At 30.8% G+C, this 16,532-nt stretch overlaps 1 protein-coding gene across 7 annotated transcripts in view; it reads left to right on the top strand.

Moving 5' to 3' along the window:
* Atpalpha (sodium/potassium-transporting ATPase subunit alpha) overlaps window positions 1–16,532 on the top strand; it is a 73,213-nt gene that overhangs the window by 34,739 nt on the left and 21,942 nt on the right. For 4 of the 7 annotated variants that reach the window (XM_036358594.2, XM_036358593.2, XM_036358595.2 and 1 more), the window contains exon 2: window positions 15,689–15,769. In XM_036358594.2, the coding sequence (XP_036214487.1) occupies window positions 15,689–15,769 (81 nt within the window). Of the gene's footprint in view, window positions 1–1,274; window positions 1,726–4,102; window positions 4,164–12,215; window positions 12,597–15,688; window positions 15,770–16,532 lie in introns of those variants that run through there. The other 3 variants (XM_014232491.3, XM_036358599.2, XM_014232492.3) reach the window with 3 other exon arrangements.

The following is a 16,532-nucleotide window of genomic DNA, read 5'->3' as shown; positions in this document are numbered from 1 at the left end:
GCTGGAAATTGGTTTTATCAGAGTTCCTCGCGTGTGGCGATGGCGACAGTGACGGTGTGTGTTGGTGCGGTGTGCGGTTTGTATCGCCAACAAAGCGATTAAACTAACAAATCGCGGCAAAATCTCGCACATCGGCAATTCCGGCTGATGACGACAGCGCACAAATGAGATATGCAGCCAACAACAATATGCAGAGAGCGGCAGCGGCAAAGAGATTTGGAGTGTGGTCGTATGAAATGTTCTTAATTATTTGTGTGAGCACGAAAAATGTTCTGGCAAAGTTACAGTGGGTGGAAAAGTCAGTTGCTGGGGTCTGTATTGCGACGAAAATATCTATAATTATGCTGATCAATACAATTATGTTTTATACATTTTTTCTGATTTTGATCGGTGAGTTTGTATGGCAGCTATATGCTATAGTGTTCGAAGTTTCTAGCGCGACCTTGGGTAATAGTATAAGACAAATTTTGTGAAGATATCTCGTCAAATAAAACTGGTTTCCATACAAGAAATTTCGTGAATATATCTTGTTAAATAAAACATTTCCTTCTGTGTGTTACCAACTTCGCGGCAAACTTAATATATCCTGTTCCGGTAAACTAGTTTAAAAATGCTAAAAATATTTTTAACTAAATTAATATCCAAGAATATCTAACCGAATTGTATAACTTGAACTTAACAACGTGAAAACCTGAAATCACACCACTGTACATTTTCAACGTTTCGTTCCAAGCGAGGCTTATATCAGCGTGTAATTGTTGCTACTCGGCGTTTTCCGCCCTGTAACAACGAGTACTATGCTCTGAGATACTTGAAACGAAGAGAAATCTGAGGGATTCGGGCAGAAACCAACAAAATTATTGAAAACTTTCCGTGCATTTTGCGTTCGTCCCATACAATACCTTTCTATAGTATCTCATTGATTTCCTCCCACCCGCCATTATCAGCATTTTATTACATTTGCTTGCTTTTATTACTGCATATAATTGTTCTTATTGTTGTTGAATTTGTCGAGTGAGCGCGCGCGCTCGGACTCTCTTGCTGCTGCGCGGCTGTCACTGCCGGAACTCAACAACAAGGCGGTCGATTAGCTTTCGGCAACATACAGCCATGGCAACAGCAACAACATGTGATGAGTGTGTTGGAATGTGAATGAAAAGGCAGAGCGCAGGCTGGCTGCCCGTCGGCCGATCACGATGCGAGCGGCGGTCGGCGGTGAATGTGTTTGCTTGGCCGTTGGATGGCAGTGAAAGCTTAATCGCTCTGTACGCGTTGAAAATTTTCAGTCGAGCGCTGATACCGAACTAGGAAGGTCGGTCTAGGCAGAGATTCTCTACTCGTCTCGCGGGCTTCTTACACAACACTTAAGTGCAGAGCAAAAGAATAGAAATATTATATACTGTGTGGTGGTGCAAAATAGTTGGAAAAAGTTATATATATGTACATATAGTAAGGATATTGACAAGTTTTTGAAGTAAAATCAAGTAAAAACCGCTACGCTTAGGCGGAAACAATTCAACGATAGTATTCGGAAGAAGAAAATCAATTAACAAGAGTATAAAGTGCAAATTAAACGTTTAATTACATATACGTCCAAGCAAGGGAGAATTCCAAAACGCGTTAGGGGCTACTTAGTAACCCCCGGAAAAAATCAACTATAACATCGAATAGAAACAGGAAAAATTATTGTGTAATACCACCCCGAGTAGCTGCCGCAGCAGTCAGGTACCCAATCATAAAATCATCATATAGCATATAGAAAATTGTGCCACACCGTGCCTCTGCATATGCCCACCCAAAAAACAAAAAAAAAAAAAACAACGGCCACACCACTGGGGTCCCAAAGGTTCTGCAAATTTTTTCACTAAGTGGAATTCTGTGTAGCACCATTTGGGGCTCAACGAAAGACTTGGCTTGTGACGCAGACGTTGGCAAAGGCACAAGCGGCGGCAAAGGCGCAGCAGCGGTGACGCTGAAGTGCTGTAGAAAATGTCCTTGTTCGAAATCGATTTTTCTCAACACAACTTGCCCATAAACTCGACACACATTACGCATGAAAACTCGCATATGTGTGTGCGTGCTGCTTCGTGAAGTGTGTGTGTGTGTATTTGTGTGCCTAAGAACAGAGCTAAAAATGAAAAAAGAAACAAATTTATTTAAAAATAATAATATTTTTCACTACGAAAAATGCTGACTCGTTAAAAACTGAATAAATAAATATATTGATTGAGCGAAAAGTGTGCAGTTAACGGTTTAAGAAAAATTCAATCGATCGAAAAAGTGCGCAAGCAGAACGTACCTACATACAAGTATATATAGTGGTGTAAGAAAAGCGTGCTATGAACGAACCGACGAACTACATACATAGATAAATATGTATAAATGCGAACTGTTGAGGCGCTGGCGCATTCTTGGCGATATATTCCATACTTTACACAAATGTGTATATGTGTGTGTGTGTTTGTTATAGGAAGAAACTTGGTAAAGAAGGGCAAAGCACAATTGTACCATTTATGTGTATACGTAGGAGGGCATAGTCGTCGCGCACTCCAAAGCGCCGCCAAAGGAAACGACGACAGCGACGATTATGATGTTACTCATACGTCGTGTGGGTCGCCTTGCGCCGAGTTGGGCGTACAAGAGGGCGCGCTCGCTCGTCACCAGATGAGTTGCACAACAGTTTCGATTTTTCACAGCCAAAACCTTTTAGCTTAGTGCTCTATACTAAGAAATTAGCGGCCACCCAAAAAATGTTCAAATTATTTGATTTGGCTAAGCTTGAAAAAGAAAAATTATATTGTTTTCAGGTTTTCTCTTCATGAAAAGTATTTATTTTTGCAAAGCAATTTCTGTTATCGTTGGATTTGTTGCCTTTACTTCCGCACTTATGCTGCTTATCATTGTCTGCAATATAATCAATCATTGTATGCGCTTATCTGGAGGTAAAATTGTGATTCATAATAATTTATGTTTGTCGAAAACTTCAAAAATAGCAGAAATGTACAATAGTAAAGGTTTATTGATAGATATTAGATATCAATGGAGGTCAGTTAAAATTTATGTAATAGCGAAAATGAGTCTCATTCTCTCTGTGTGAAGCAAATTTTCCAGCCTTATCACGAAAAATAACTTCATTGCAGTTGCTAACTGCAAATGACAAGAAAGTTATATACAAAGTTTCTGCTTTATTAAGCAATTAAACCGCTTTGGAATATTGAAAATCTATAAAGATTCATTTATTCTATTTTTTTGAAATATTTCACGATAGAAAATTTCAAAATACTGTTTCTTTAATTTTCAAAACAAAAATTTTTTTTTATTAAAAGAAAATCGAGAATGATCGATATGCCGAGCTCCTTCAATTAATTTTCCTAAAAAATAGTTGATTTCGTTGGCTTCGAAAGCTTTCACCTGCTTTTAAAATATAAACATTTTCTTAAAATAAATTAAATTTTTTCGATATGCCGAGCTCTATCAATTGAAATTTCTCAAAAATATTTGCTTTTGCTGGCTTCAAAAGCTTTCGCTGCTTTTTAAGCTACTCTTCGCAAAAGCCAAAATTTAGCAGAGAGCGAATTTCTTTGCAGCAGCGCAGGAGTGACCACTCTCTGTGAAATGCTGGCACTTTTCGCATTTCCAATAATCATAGTCAACTTCTAGTTTTCCAATTTTGGAATTTCTGAAACAAACTACAACTCACTTCCAGTAATATAATATATAGTATGTATGTAGTGGTTACGTCTAACTTACACAAGCACATGCGAAATTTCGATTTTGTAGCAACGAGTCCTTGCAAAACTTAAAAATTATGTTAACCGAAGCATGTTTAACACGTTGCGGAGTTCATTTTGCAAGTACGCATACATACACAAGTACTCATGTGTGTGTGTAGAAATTTGCATGCCTGCGATTGCATAATCCGCTTGACCCGCTTTTCACCGCAATACACACAAATATATACATATATGTAAAAGTCGTTATACTTGCGCCACTCGCCTTCTAAAGAATACATCAACGGTGTATTAAGAAGTATCCATTAAATTTTTAACTTTTTTTTTCATTTTCTTCACTATCGACGACTTCACCGGTTTGATATTTATAGCTTTTTCACCTTAAATATTTTTTAACACTAACCGATCAACCGCAAGATGAGTGACGATCAGGTGGGTAAACGTGAAAAGAAGCTTCTGCTTTTGATTACTTTATTTTATTTTTACAATTGCATAAACATTATTCGTTCAGTGCATACTTTTATTTTACTCATACATACTTTCATATGAATATGCACACTTTTGTATTTATAATATTCGCCGTCCGTTGTATTGTGTTGCAAAAGTATAATATTTTCATTATTTATTATCAGTTGGTCATGTAAATATTTACGCTTATGAAATATACTTGTAGTATACACTTGTTTATGGGAGCCCGTATACCGTTGCTTTGTGTTGTTAAGCGCGCAGAAACAATGAAATAGAAATGAAAGTATAAAAATGATAGTATTAGAGATGACCACGACAGGTTCGCGTTAGGAAGGTCCAAATGAAAAAAAACTTTCTAGTGAAATATAATGCACTTTAGTACCCTTACCGGGTAGGAATTTATAAAAATTAAATAATAAGTAACAATGGGGTTTTTCAATAAGAGTACGTATTTTAAATTTCGCATGAAACAATTTTATAATTCTTATTTATATTTAACAAAATATGAGTATATAACCTCCAATTTTCTAGTATAGGGAATTCGCTGAGGTCTCGGTTAAGGTCCAAACGTCCGATACCTATATGAGATATTTCATTCTCCAAACTAAGTACTAAGTACCAGATTAGATATTTTGAGATTTACAAATCTAAATATGTTCTTTAAAAATTATCTTTCTTCAATATTGGTGAAAAAAAATATATACATACATATTTTTGAAAATATATAAATAATAATAATAATAAATAGTATATTAATTATAAAACAAAAAAATAACAACGTAAAATGGAAAAGAAAAATATTGACTAAACAAACTAAAGTAAACAAAATTAATATAAAACTTTTCTAGAATATTTATTATATTAAACAATGTTAAAAACTTTTACAAGAATTATGAAAAATTAAAACATTTAAGTAAAAATTAAAATAATAAAAATGTTACTAATTTTGAATTAAAACTATTAAAAGAAAAATAATTAAAATAATACTACGAGCAAAAATAAAATAATATTAGAACAAGTCAAAATAATATAATATTAAAAAAAATGAGATATATAAAATAAAAACGGAAAAAATATTAACTAACTAAACAAAAAATTATTTGTACAATAAAATAAATTTACAAAAAACAAAAAAAAACAATCTTGATAATCAAAAAATTTGTTAAATATTAAAAAGTAAAATTGTTCAAATTGCTACATTTTAGTTTTAAATTTTCACTGTTAACATGGAAATAGTGTTTTTCTCTAATAAGTTTCCAGAACATACATACTTATCTGTTAATACTTTAATCTATTTTTTTGCTTGAAGTGCTTTTACATTAAGCAAAATTTCATTGCAACTCCTCGCACACCCTATTTTTGGAATTTTGGAATATATATATTTACTACTCCGCAATTGCTGTACAATATTTTAATAACAGTCAGTCATACCATTTTCTTTTTATCACTTTGAATTTGTTTATTATGTGTTGTAGACACAAGTCATTTATTACTTTACAGCCGACCATATAAAAGGACTTAAGAATTTAGCTACAAAAGAGAAAAGTTAAATTGTACTTTATAAAGCTGCAATTGAATAATTGGCAGATCTACTTATATACTTAACCATAATTTCTAACATATTACGATTTATCAGTTTCACATTAGATAATTTGTCTAATTATTTATATAATATTTATTATATTTTTTAAACTCCATTTCCCTAACAATTTTTTACTTTTATAGCCATCGCTCCTTGAAATTTGAAATTCTAAAACTTTGTTCTTAAATTACGAGGTTCTCTATTGGTTGCTAATTTATTTACCCTCGAGAGTATATATTATATATATTTTGAAAAAAATGTGTGTGTTAACTCAAAGTATTTGATGTGGTTGCATAACGAAGGCTCGTAAATAATTTTAGTGGCTGCTAATATTAGTAGGAGAGCCACTCAGTTATTGAGTGGTTTACCACTAGTGGAAGGAGTGAAATTTATCTCACTTGTATCGTCAATTATTAATTTATTGCTTAACTACGTCGCATAATATTTCGATTACCTATTTCACTTTCTAAAAATTTTTGTTTTTTAATTTATAGTTATATAATAAAGGTAATGAAGTCTAAGTGAACAAAGACGTCAATAGTTTTGTGTTTCGGCATAAATGTCTTAGAATTTTGGTACTTCCCAATACTTTAAAATATAACATTACGCAAATATACATAAATATCCGCCATATATTTTTATTGTACTTCAATTTTATAGTCCGTGAGTTGCTTAGTGCGTCTATTCGAAAACCTGTTAATCCACTCATAGGACTTGTTTATCTATATCTACTTACATCTGAATTAATTAATTTTATTTTTTAATTGTGTTTTTTCTAAGTGATTTCTCATTAAGATTCTTCGCTTTAAACACCAACGATTACCTGTAGATCATAACATCACTGCAATACTACTAATACAAACAGCACCAATTACTATGCAAATTAATGCGCTGCCGGCGAAAAAACCCTTTAATAATTAGAATATATTTGCAGTTACAATATTTATTTAGATAATTTTTAATGTCTTGGACACAGACATACATAAACACTGGATTGTTTTAAAGAAATAGCGCGAGAGCAGCGCTGAATCTGAACGGCTGATGTCGGCGCGTGCTTTTTCTCACAGTAAACCGAAAAAATCCGGTTTTTCAAAGCGGTTACTATTTACGAGCCAAGTGTTCGTAGTATTTCACATTTAGATAATTCACTTGTACTCCCTGCGATTCATTCTATAAAACGTATAGTATTTAGTTGCGAACATGGCATGTGTGTTTGGTAGATAGCAACAGCGGCGTTTAGAGTTGTGCCGAACGCCTAAAGCTCTGTGCTTAGATTATTACTGGTTATTGATTTCGTTTTGTTTTGATCGCTGCATTTCGTACATTTTTTCAGAGCTATTTTGAGCTACGCAGGCACGTTCGCTAGACGTTTGGCACACGCATGCTTTGGTTTCGTACCGGTTCGAACCGGTTGCAGTTTTCGAAGCACAAGTTCGCTTTTTATCGGTTACTGCTTGATAAGTTTATTTATTGAATTAATTTCTATGCTTCTTGATTCTTTTACTTTTTATCCATGCTGTCGTAGGGTTTTCTCGTTTCTGATGACGCATGTAGTCTGTTATAGGCGCTGTTTTTGTTTTTTTGGTGGTATTTGCAGACTTTGCGTACAAAATCTATTTTTATAATAGCACATCGCTTCGTTTTAGTACAATTGTACGCGGTACGTTTGTTTTTCGGCGATTGTTTACAAACAAAATGTATATTTTAGTCAACAAAGGTGATGAAGAGCAAAGAAAAAAAGAACATATTAAATAAAGTCGCACGAATATGACGTTGCGGCCTGGGCAACGGTCGAGAAACGAATTATGGTACGAGTACTTTGACCAATTTTTGCGTACTTCTTTTTGTTGTACTTTATTTTTCGCTACATTTAACTTTTGTGCAAATTTTGACGTGCTTGTTATTTTGGCTTTGTTTTTTGTTTTTGTACTTATTTTTGCACGTTTGGGTATGCGTAGAACAACATGAAATCACGTTCTGTTTTGTGACGAAATTGAAACTGCTACGCTTGTTTGTTTTGATTTTAAGCAATAACATTCAGAATTCTCCTTCTCCTTCGGTTACATAAAGTGAAATATGTATGTTTTTAGCTGTGTACTACCTTTTTAATAATCCATTTATGTACGTCACATTCAAATTTTGTTGTTTTTGTTATATGTGAAATATATTTTTATATTTCTGACTTTGGCGTCACTATTTATTCGTTACGTTTGTCGCCATTGATCTTCAGTCACAAGCGTTTTCGCACAACATTCGGGTTGTTTTGCTATATTTATAGATATCTTCGTGTATGTAATATATTGTTTGCCGCACCATCGTTTGGCTGCAAATTTATTTCAATTTCATTTCACAATGTGTAGCCATGCAGTTCTATTAGTATAGAGCGTTGAGCAATCACAAATTTATGCACAATTTAATGGACAGGTACTAAATTTGCATTGACGTTATGAATTGAATGCATATTTACATACATATGTTACATATATTGTCAATACGTACATATGTAAATTAAAATAACTCATATGAAGTTGTGCAAATCAAAAAATAAGGAGATAAGAAAATTACAACAAAAAATATATAAACATATTATGAAAGTTATTAATAAACTAATATGAACCAAAGAGTAATAAAAATTGTGTATAATATTAATGATAAATATAAGAAATATTTCAACTATTTATAAATTATAAAAAGTAAATAATATATACAAAAAATTTATTTTACATGTAATATAAATACGTATTTACCATATAAATTACTTATAAATTACAAAAACAAAATATAAATTAAAAAAAAAAACATAACATACAAACAATTTTTTTTTTAAAAGAATGATGAAAAGATTTGAATAAGCATTTTTCTTTTCTTTGAGCGATCTTAAATTTATCAAATTAGGTAAAATTTAAGTGAATATAAAATTAAATTAAAAAATAAGTTTAATGTCTACAGCTATTTCAAACAACCTACGCTGATATTTATTCTATATAATATTCGTTTGATACAAATATCGTATTATTGATTTTTTTGTCTGAATGTGTGGTGGCCAACCCGTTCAAAAAGAACTGTAACTACTGGCGGCCTATGCACAATATCTTCAACTATTAAACATAATTGTATAAACATCTTTTAATAAATTGTTTGTCTTGTTTGTAAAACTGTAAGCATTTAAGATCTCTTCAGTTTTATACCCATATTATACTCTGTAAAAAATTTCTTTTAAAACCTCAAGTATTAACTCTAAAAATTGTATAAAACAACTCAGCTTTATCTATCGTTGCGCTTTATAAACTGCGAGCGTGACGAAATTTTGTTGCGCAACACCCTTTTGTTGCAGTAGTACCTAAAGAAGTTACTAAAGAGAACATTTGAGTCTTTAGCAAAAACCTGTCAAACTCACTAAATATATATGTAAAAGCTCTCTTAAAGCGAGAGCATTTAGTGACTACCTTCGTAAGAGGAAGCTACAAGTCCGTTCAAGGCTGCCTATAGCGCACTCGAACCCCTATTCTTTTCCCAAAATCATTGAATTAATAAATTAAACACACTGTAAGTGTGTTTATATGTACATCAGTACATACATGTGAATAAGCTTATTTATGTATTATGTGTTTGTGTGTGTCTGTGTATTTTGCACATGCTGAAAACGTGATTGCTGCCTACAAAAGTTGGATGCCACTGGAAAGCAAATCAAACAGCTGCTTATTCTTGTCATTGTTGTTGTTTTAACCTTACTTATTGTTCTTTAGTTCCATTGTAATTTGAAAAAAAAAAACGGAAAAGGGGTGCGGCAGCACAATACAAAAAAGCTTTCAAAGGCAACCAATTAGTGCAACGTGATTTGAGCGCGAAATTAACGAAATTTTTTAACTTTATGAGCATTTGAAAATATTCGTAAATTTTGTAATTTTTTTTCACTGCAATCTAAAGCAATTGACAGTTTGCAAAGCTAAACTTTTATCGTGATTCTTAAATCATTCTTTGCGGTTGGCGCATATATATATGTATATTTAACGGTATAAAACCACATTATGTCAGTACGTGTGTGTGTGTGTATTTACTGACGTAAATTGATATTCAAGTTCAATATTTTCCATAGTTTATTATTTTATATACACCACTTATATGCAGCGCATCGCTTTTCACAATAATTTCTATTGTCAATAAAGAAAAAATAAACATTTTTAAAATACTAGAACCTTATGCCGTTTATTATGTCACCATGTTGAGTGCACTAATGGGTGCACCGTCCGTGGTGGTCTGTCTGGTTCGTGTTGGCGTGAAAATCTACCAATGAAATACAATTTACACTTTGTAAAATTTTTAAGCCACTGTTAAGTGTAAATTTTTAAAATAAAACGATTTTTTTGGGGAGCCATTATTTTTGTCAAACTCAAAACTTTGATCAGTCCTTCGGATCTCCTTCCTACCTGTATTCGTCTATAGTAATAATATTTTTTTTTGGTTTATGGTTTCAAGATAATTTTAAGTAGAAACAATTTCCTCACCGCCAGACATCTTTTTTTCGAAGATCCTACTGGAGATCAACTGTGATCAATGTAATCCAAATTTTTCAAAATTAATCGCCGCTTTTTAAATTACATTAAATTTATAAATGTATATTATTTTTTATTCAATTACTAAATAAAAAGACTCTTCAAAAAACAAATCAGAACCGTTTAAGTAAGCACTCAGTACACTGAACGTGTGCTCCAGTAAAGTTTTTCTAAAAAACGTGCTTATTGCTTCAGATATTTGTAAATTTGAAAATTTGTTTCCAACTTGCATACGCATATCACCAATAAGCGTGTGTGTGCCTCTATTATTGCTATTCAACACATTGTTGTTGCCCATTTTATTATCACTAGAGCACATTAGTGACAGTTTGCAGTTTTTTCTTTGTCTGTTCTGTTTGGTCACAAGTTAATTTAATAGGTGCACACAAGTAATCGTTTAACTCAGTGTTGGCATTGAACGCTGGCCGCATGACGGCATTTTGATTAGCCCACGGATCTTTTTATATCAAAACAGTGAATTATTTTTTATGAAGCAACGAAATTTTAATTTTCTCAAAGCCTTTTTGTTACCGTTCATTTGCATATTTCAGGGTTTTTCGAAATTTGTTGGTATATTTTAAGGGAATCGTGTTTTTTTTCAAATTGGATGATTAAAACAAACAAATGATGTTTTTGAGAAGTCAAATAATTAAAAATTCCGTTCTCTGAAACTCTAACTGCTTAAAAAGTGAAGAGAAATTTTACAAAAATATAAATTTGTAAAACACATGTTAACAATTGAAATATAAAATTTATAAATTTTCTTATAATAGTAAAAAATTGATTGTATTAGAATTGTAATAAGTATTTATATTTTATTAAAACTACATATATTTTATTAATAAGTATATATTTGGTTAGCTGAAAAATAATTCAAATTCCCTGCCTAACAAAGTCTTTAAAAAATCCCTTTATGAACCACTTCTCTGCTTAGTCGGCTTGAGCTCTGCACTTCGGACAATAAATTCACATATGAAAGTAATAAAAAAGTTATGGTGAATTTCAATTAAAAGAGTATCAGATTACTTCGGCATTATACATCTAGTTGCAAATATATTTCATTTATACCAGTTGTTTGTTCGATTCGTCACTCTTCGAGAACAATAAGAATGTAATACTGATTATTTGGCGTGGTCATAGGAAGCAGCAATAGATATATGTATGTATGAATAATGCAATAGAAGCGAGTATATAAATACCTCATTAATCTGGTATAACTGCTTTTATCTTTATTTAATTATTCCAATCTGTTTTGTTTCGTAAACCGAAGAAATCTCTTGAAGACTGAATTTTCAACTAACACTCACTAACAATCTACTTTCGATCAGTTGATTAAGTTTAGTTTTTATTAAGATGAGGGAATGTGAAATATGCAGATTTCTGCTTTGTAAATGCATAACCAGGCTGCTTAAAAGAAATCAAAAATTGTCAGAATTGGCTCCCTTTCTAACAAAATCTATGACCAGACAATGAGAGTCCTGATATCATATTTCTCATCATTTGGACTGATCTTTAAAATCATCTAGCCTAGTACTCGGATTTTACCGTTATAGTAGCCAATTTCAAATCCTGAAATATCTTGAATCGATATCCGGTATTTGATGGTAGATTATTTACACAGTTGATTGTAAATAACAACAGGACGGGTTTATTAGAAAAAAATTATTGAACATATTTAATCAATAAGTCCCTTCTCTATTTCTTATTAAGTTAGCCTAATTTAATTAAGTAATTAATGATTTTACTTTTAATTTACACGTAAATTTCTCTCTTTCTCTCTTTTGCACTAATTCTACTGTACTCATTTATTATTGGGAAACGAATAAATCTTGCACTCAAAATCCGTTAATTATTTTACTCCAATTGCAACACTGCAAGTAGGTGCTCTAAAATAGGCCATAAACAAAATCCATATATACAAGTATCGTGTGGCTTGCGAACGTTTTTTATAAGCGTACAACGCTTCGACGTGCAACAACTCGTGTATTTTATACCGGCTAAGCCTTAAGCCAAAATAAAAACGACAACGAATATAGTATATTTTAGACGCAAAACAAAAATAACAAAACGCACAACAAAGAAGTCAAGACCAAACGAAATCAAGAAACCGAAACGACAACGCATTGCCAATTTTCGGTGAGGTGTTTGAACTTTTTGGTGTGAACGCGCGACCGGTGTTTATCGCGCCAAATAAAATAACAAATAGACGACGAAAAAGACACGAAAAGTGAAAATCAGCCAACAACAACAAGCAAATAAAAAGTGCGTAAGAAAAAATGTTGACAACAACAAACTCAAAAAATAAATAAAAATATTAACTAAAATAAATAATAAAAATAAACAAAAGATAATACAAATAAAAATAAAAAAGAATAAAAAAAATATAAAAAAACCAAAAAAAAAATAATACAATTAAAAATAAAAAATAATAAAAAAAAATATAAAAAATAATAACAAAAAAATAATAATAAAAAAATAAAGAAAAATAAACAAGCGATAAAACCAAAATAAAAATAATTCTCGGCATTATTTCACTGTATTTTTCTATGTGATTGACAAACATTTTAAATGCCAAGTGACAGTTGCAATAAAATACGTGATTATTTGAAGAGGGCAAATGTAAATGCCAAACTAAATATTTTTTGCTTTTAAGAAAAAGTCGCAAAAGTTGAGCACTTTATAGATGCAGAGTAGTCAAAAATAAATATTAAGGAATTACTTGCTAAATCATCTGCACGCAAAACATTTCTTAGAAAAATTACCTTTTTACCAATTCTGCTGAAATCAGCATTTTTTCTCCCGACACAAAAAAATCTCAATTTTCTTCTCACATTCGAAGTAATGATCAATATTTTTATATGTGAAAAAAATATTCTCATTTTATTCGCTTTATTTTTAAAAATCAAAAGAAGTATATTTTTGTTTTGTTTTGAAAATTGCAATGTACAAAAAAAAAAGAAATTAAAATAGTAAAAATACAAGAGTTTGCCAATTTTTCGTTTACACCTGCTCATTTCCTATATATATAATATATATATTTCCTATATATATAATATATATATATATATAATGCATATATTGTATGTTTGTATACTTACACATACATACATATGCAGACAATTTATTTAACGAAGCACCGCCAGAGTGCTATAATTTCAATATTTTTGAAACTAATTGAAACAATTTATCGTTGAAAATCTATTCGAAATTATTATTATATTCGAATAATTTTCGTACGCTTTTTACTCGTACGAGTATAAATTATAAATTAAATACTCACGTGCGTAATTTTATTAAAATTCAGTTATTGGAAACTTTAAATTGTTGATTTCGCAGAGATTTCACGGCAATTTCTGCTTATGAAAATAATATTATTTGAGAAAATGAATAAAAATTCTTAAAATTGTTGATGTTGTTGTTGTTATTGTTTACACAATATTGTTTTATTTGCTTGCCTGAATTTTTGAATCAGTGTTGTAACACTTTATGCTGTTGTTCTATCTTATTTTATTTATGATAGCTGTTTGAACTAGTTTCGATTAATTTTTATTGTTTTGTTGTACTTTATTTACACTTATATTTCTCGTAATTTACTTTTAATTACATAATCATACGTTTAAATAAAACAAATTTTTTGTTTGCTGACTTTCGCTATTAATTGAAAATTAATCACCAAACGTACTTCGTAGTTTCCAAATGTAAAATGCATTGAAGTTCTGTGAAAAATGTTTGCGCTTCCGTACGATATTCGTTAAGCAACTCCGTCAATATACAAGTATCAAATTATTCAATGCAAGTACGATTAATTCAATTTATATAATTTATAGGACCTAATGAAATAACACGTAGATATCAATATTGCTGAAAACGATCGTTTTAAGAATCGGTGCTTATCAATTTTCTATAATATGAAATCAGAAGCTGTAAACTGTGGCCTACATTTGATCGCATAGAAATGACAGCACTACTATTTATATGTAAACACTACAAATAGTTGCAATAAATACTCCTCTGAAATATCTTTTTATCTTAAATTTCATGAATTTATTCACCGCATAGTCAACGGTTTTTGTGTATTCGCAAAATTTTATAAAAAAGTTTCAGACATTTTATCAATAATTCCTCTACAAAATTTCATTTATTATTCGTACAAAGCGCACTCATATGGGCATATTACTTCAGTGATTTATTTGTTTATATTGTGAAAAAATTTATGTGCCATATTGATTCTCGAAAGAAAACCAAATAATCAGATATGAATATATTATTTAACTCAATAGTCAATGAAAATAAGAAGAAGCAAAAATCTATATGTTGAGAATTGTTCTGGCAGCCATCTCCGTCGTCAAGTGCATGTAATTTCGCAATTTCAAATATATGTTTGTTTTATTTTTATATAATTTACCTATAAATAGGTCTATAACAACACGCTAACATACTATATAGGTGTTAGTCAGCCAAATGTTGCCCTAAATTGCTTAGTAACAGACACGCGATTCTAAAATAGGTTCTGTATGTTTGGCCAAGACCCATTCCAATGGCACAATTCCAGTGTAAATTGACGCTATATTCATTTATACATTTATATATATATGTATATATGTACTTGATAGACATTTTCCAGTGTTATTGATTGTGGACTTTAGATTTACTCAAAAGTTCTACTGAATTATAGCTAGTATTGGTATATAGTATATATATGAAATGCTAGTGAGGTGTGCTTTTAGGCGTTTACTTAGTACTTAGCTAAAAGAGTAAGGGCTAAAACTAGGTTGACCTAGTTCGTTGGTAAATATATTTAAGCGATTGTTTAGGCGTACGCCTTCAGTAGTTTGTTGCGTTAGAAAAAGAGCATAAAATATTTGTATTGATTTTTGTGGCATACATTTAGGCGCTTCAACTATTTTCTACTTATTATGGCATTTACATACGTTACTACCTTTTCCAACTTAAGTTTATACATATGTGCATATATTTAAAATTAGATTTTTATAAATTATTATTCTACTATATTATATAATAATAAAATTTAATGCTATTGCATGATAATTTATTCCGACTGTCCATATATACATAAATACATATTACATATATTTAATTTAGTACATATCATATGCGTTTATCGCTGCCGTTAAAATTAGTTTTCATCACATTTTTTACAATTTTATTTCTCAATTTTTCTCTTATTTTCCCCTTTCATCATCTCGTATCATGCCTGCTTTACGTTACGTTCTATTGCGTATTTTTACATTGTTCCGTTATTGTGCTCGTTCAATCCAACGCTAAATGTGTTCCCGTTATTGTTGTCCATAATTGTATTTGTTAAACGCTCAATTGTTGATCCGATTCTATAGCATGGGAGAGCGGACTCTTATCGTATCGCCACGGTTATACCAACCGATGACGACAATCGTACAGCCGATGGCCACTTAAAGGTAAATATATACATAAATACACAAGAAAAAACTGTACACTTGTCATATTTATTATAACAAAAACGTCATACATATATATAAACGCACACACTCATATTTGTTTCCGCTAATAAATACGCCACATGCAGACTTATATACTTACTTACCTACCTACATAGGTACATATGTAAAATGTAGCATAAATATCAAGTTCACGGTATTCATTATCTTTTTTCATTTAAAAAAATCAATTTATTTACTCAAACTAACATAATTAGACATAAAAATATATGGTTTACTTGGTAAATAGGAAGCATATCTATAAGCTGTCAAGCGGTACAACCAATAAATATACATATGGTTGTTGGAAATATATAGAAATAAGCTTCAAAATACAGAAAATATTGAAACTGTTCAAATATATAATATAATAAAATTGTGTCCTAAAATATTTTTCAAAATTTTGTAATATTAAATAATTTACTTATTTTAAGTCTTGAGTTATAACACTATAAAAAATAATTACAATAAAAGATTTTATATAAAAGTATACACTTCTGCCACATCTTAGATTTTTTATTTTATTATCTATGTGGTTGCCAGCTCAGCTTATTTCTAATACATTTTATGTATTTACATGCTCTCGTACCCACTTAAAATTGTTTATTATATATTTGAATGTTTTATTTTTAAATATTATTAATTCTTGCAGACAGTTTTTGCTTACGATTTCTTTGAAACGTTTTCGTTTTCTTTCTTGGCTTTTATTTTGTCTTTTAATTGC

This window comes from Bactrocera oleae, chromosome 2, assembly GCF_042242935.1.
Source record: "Bactrocera oleae isolate idBacOlea1 chromosome 2, idBacOlea1, whole genome shotgun sequence".
Classification (NCBI taxonomy): Eukaryota; Metazoa; Arthropoda; class Insecta; order Diptera; family Tephritidae; genus Bactrocera; species Bactrocera oleae.
This window is presented reverse-complemented; position numbering and strand designations above follow the sequence as displayed.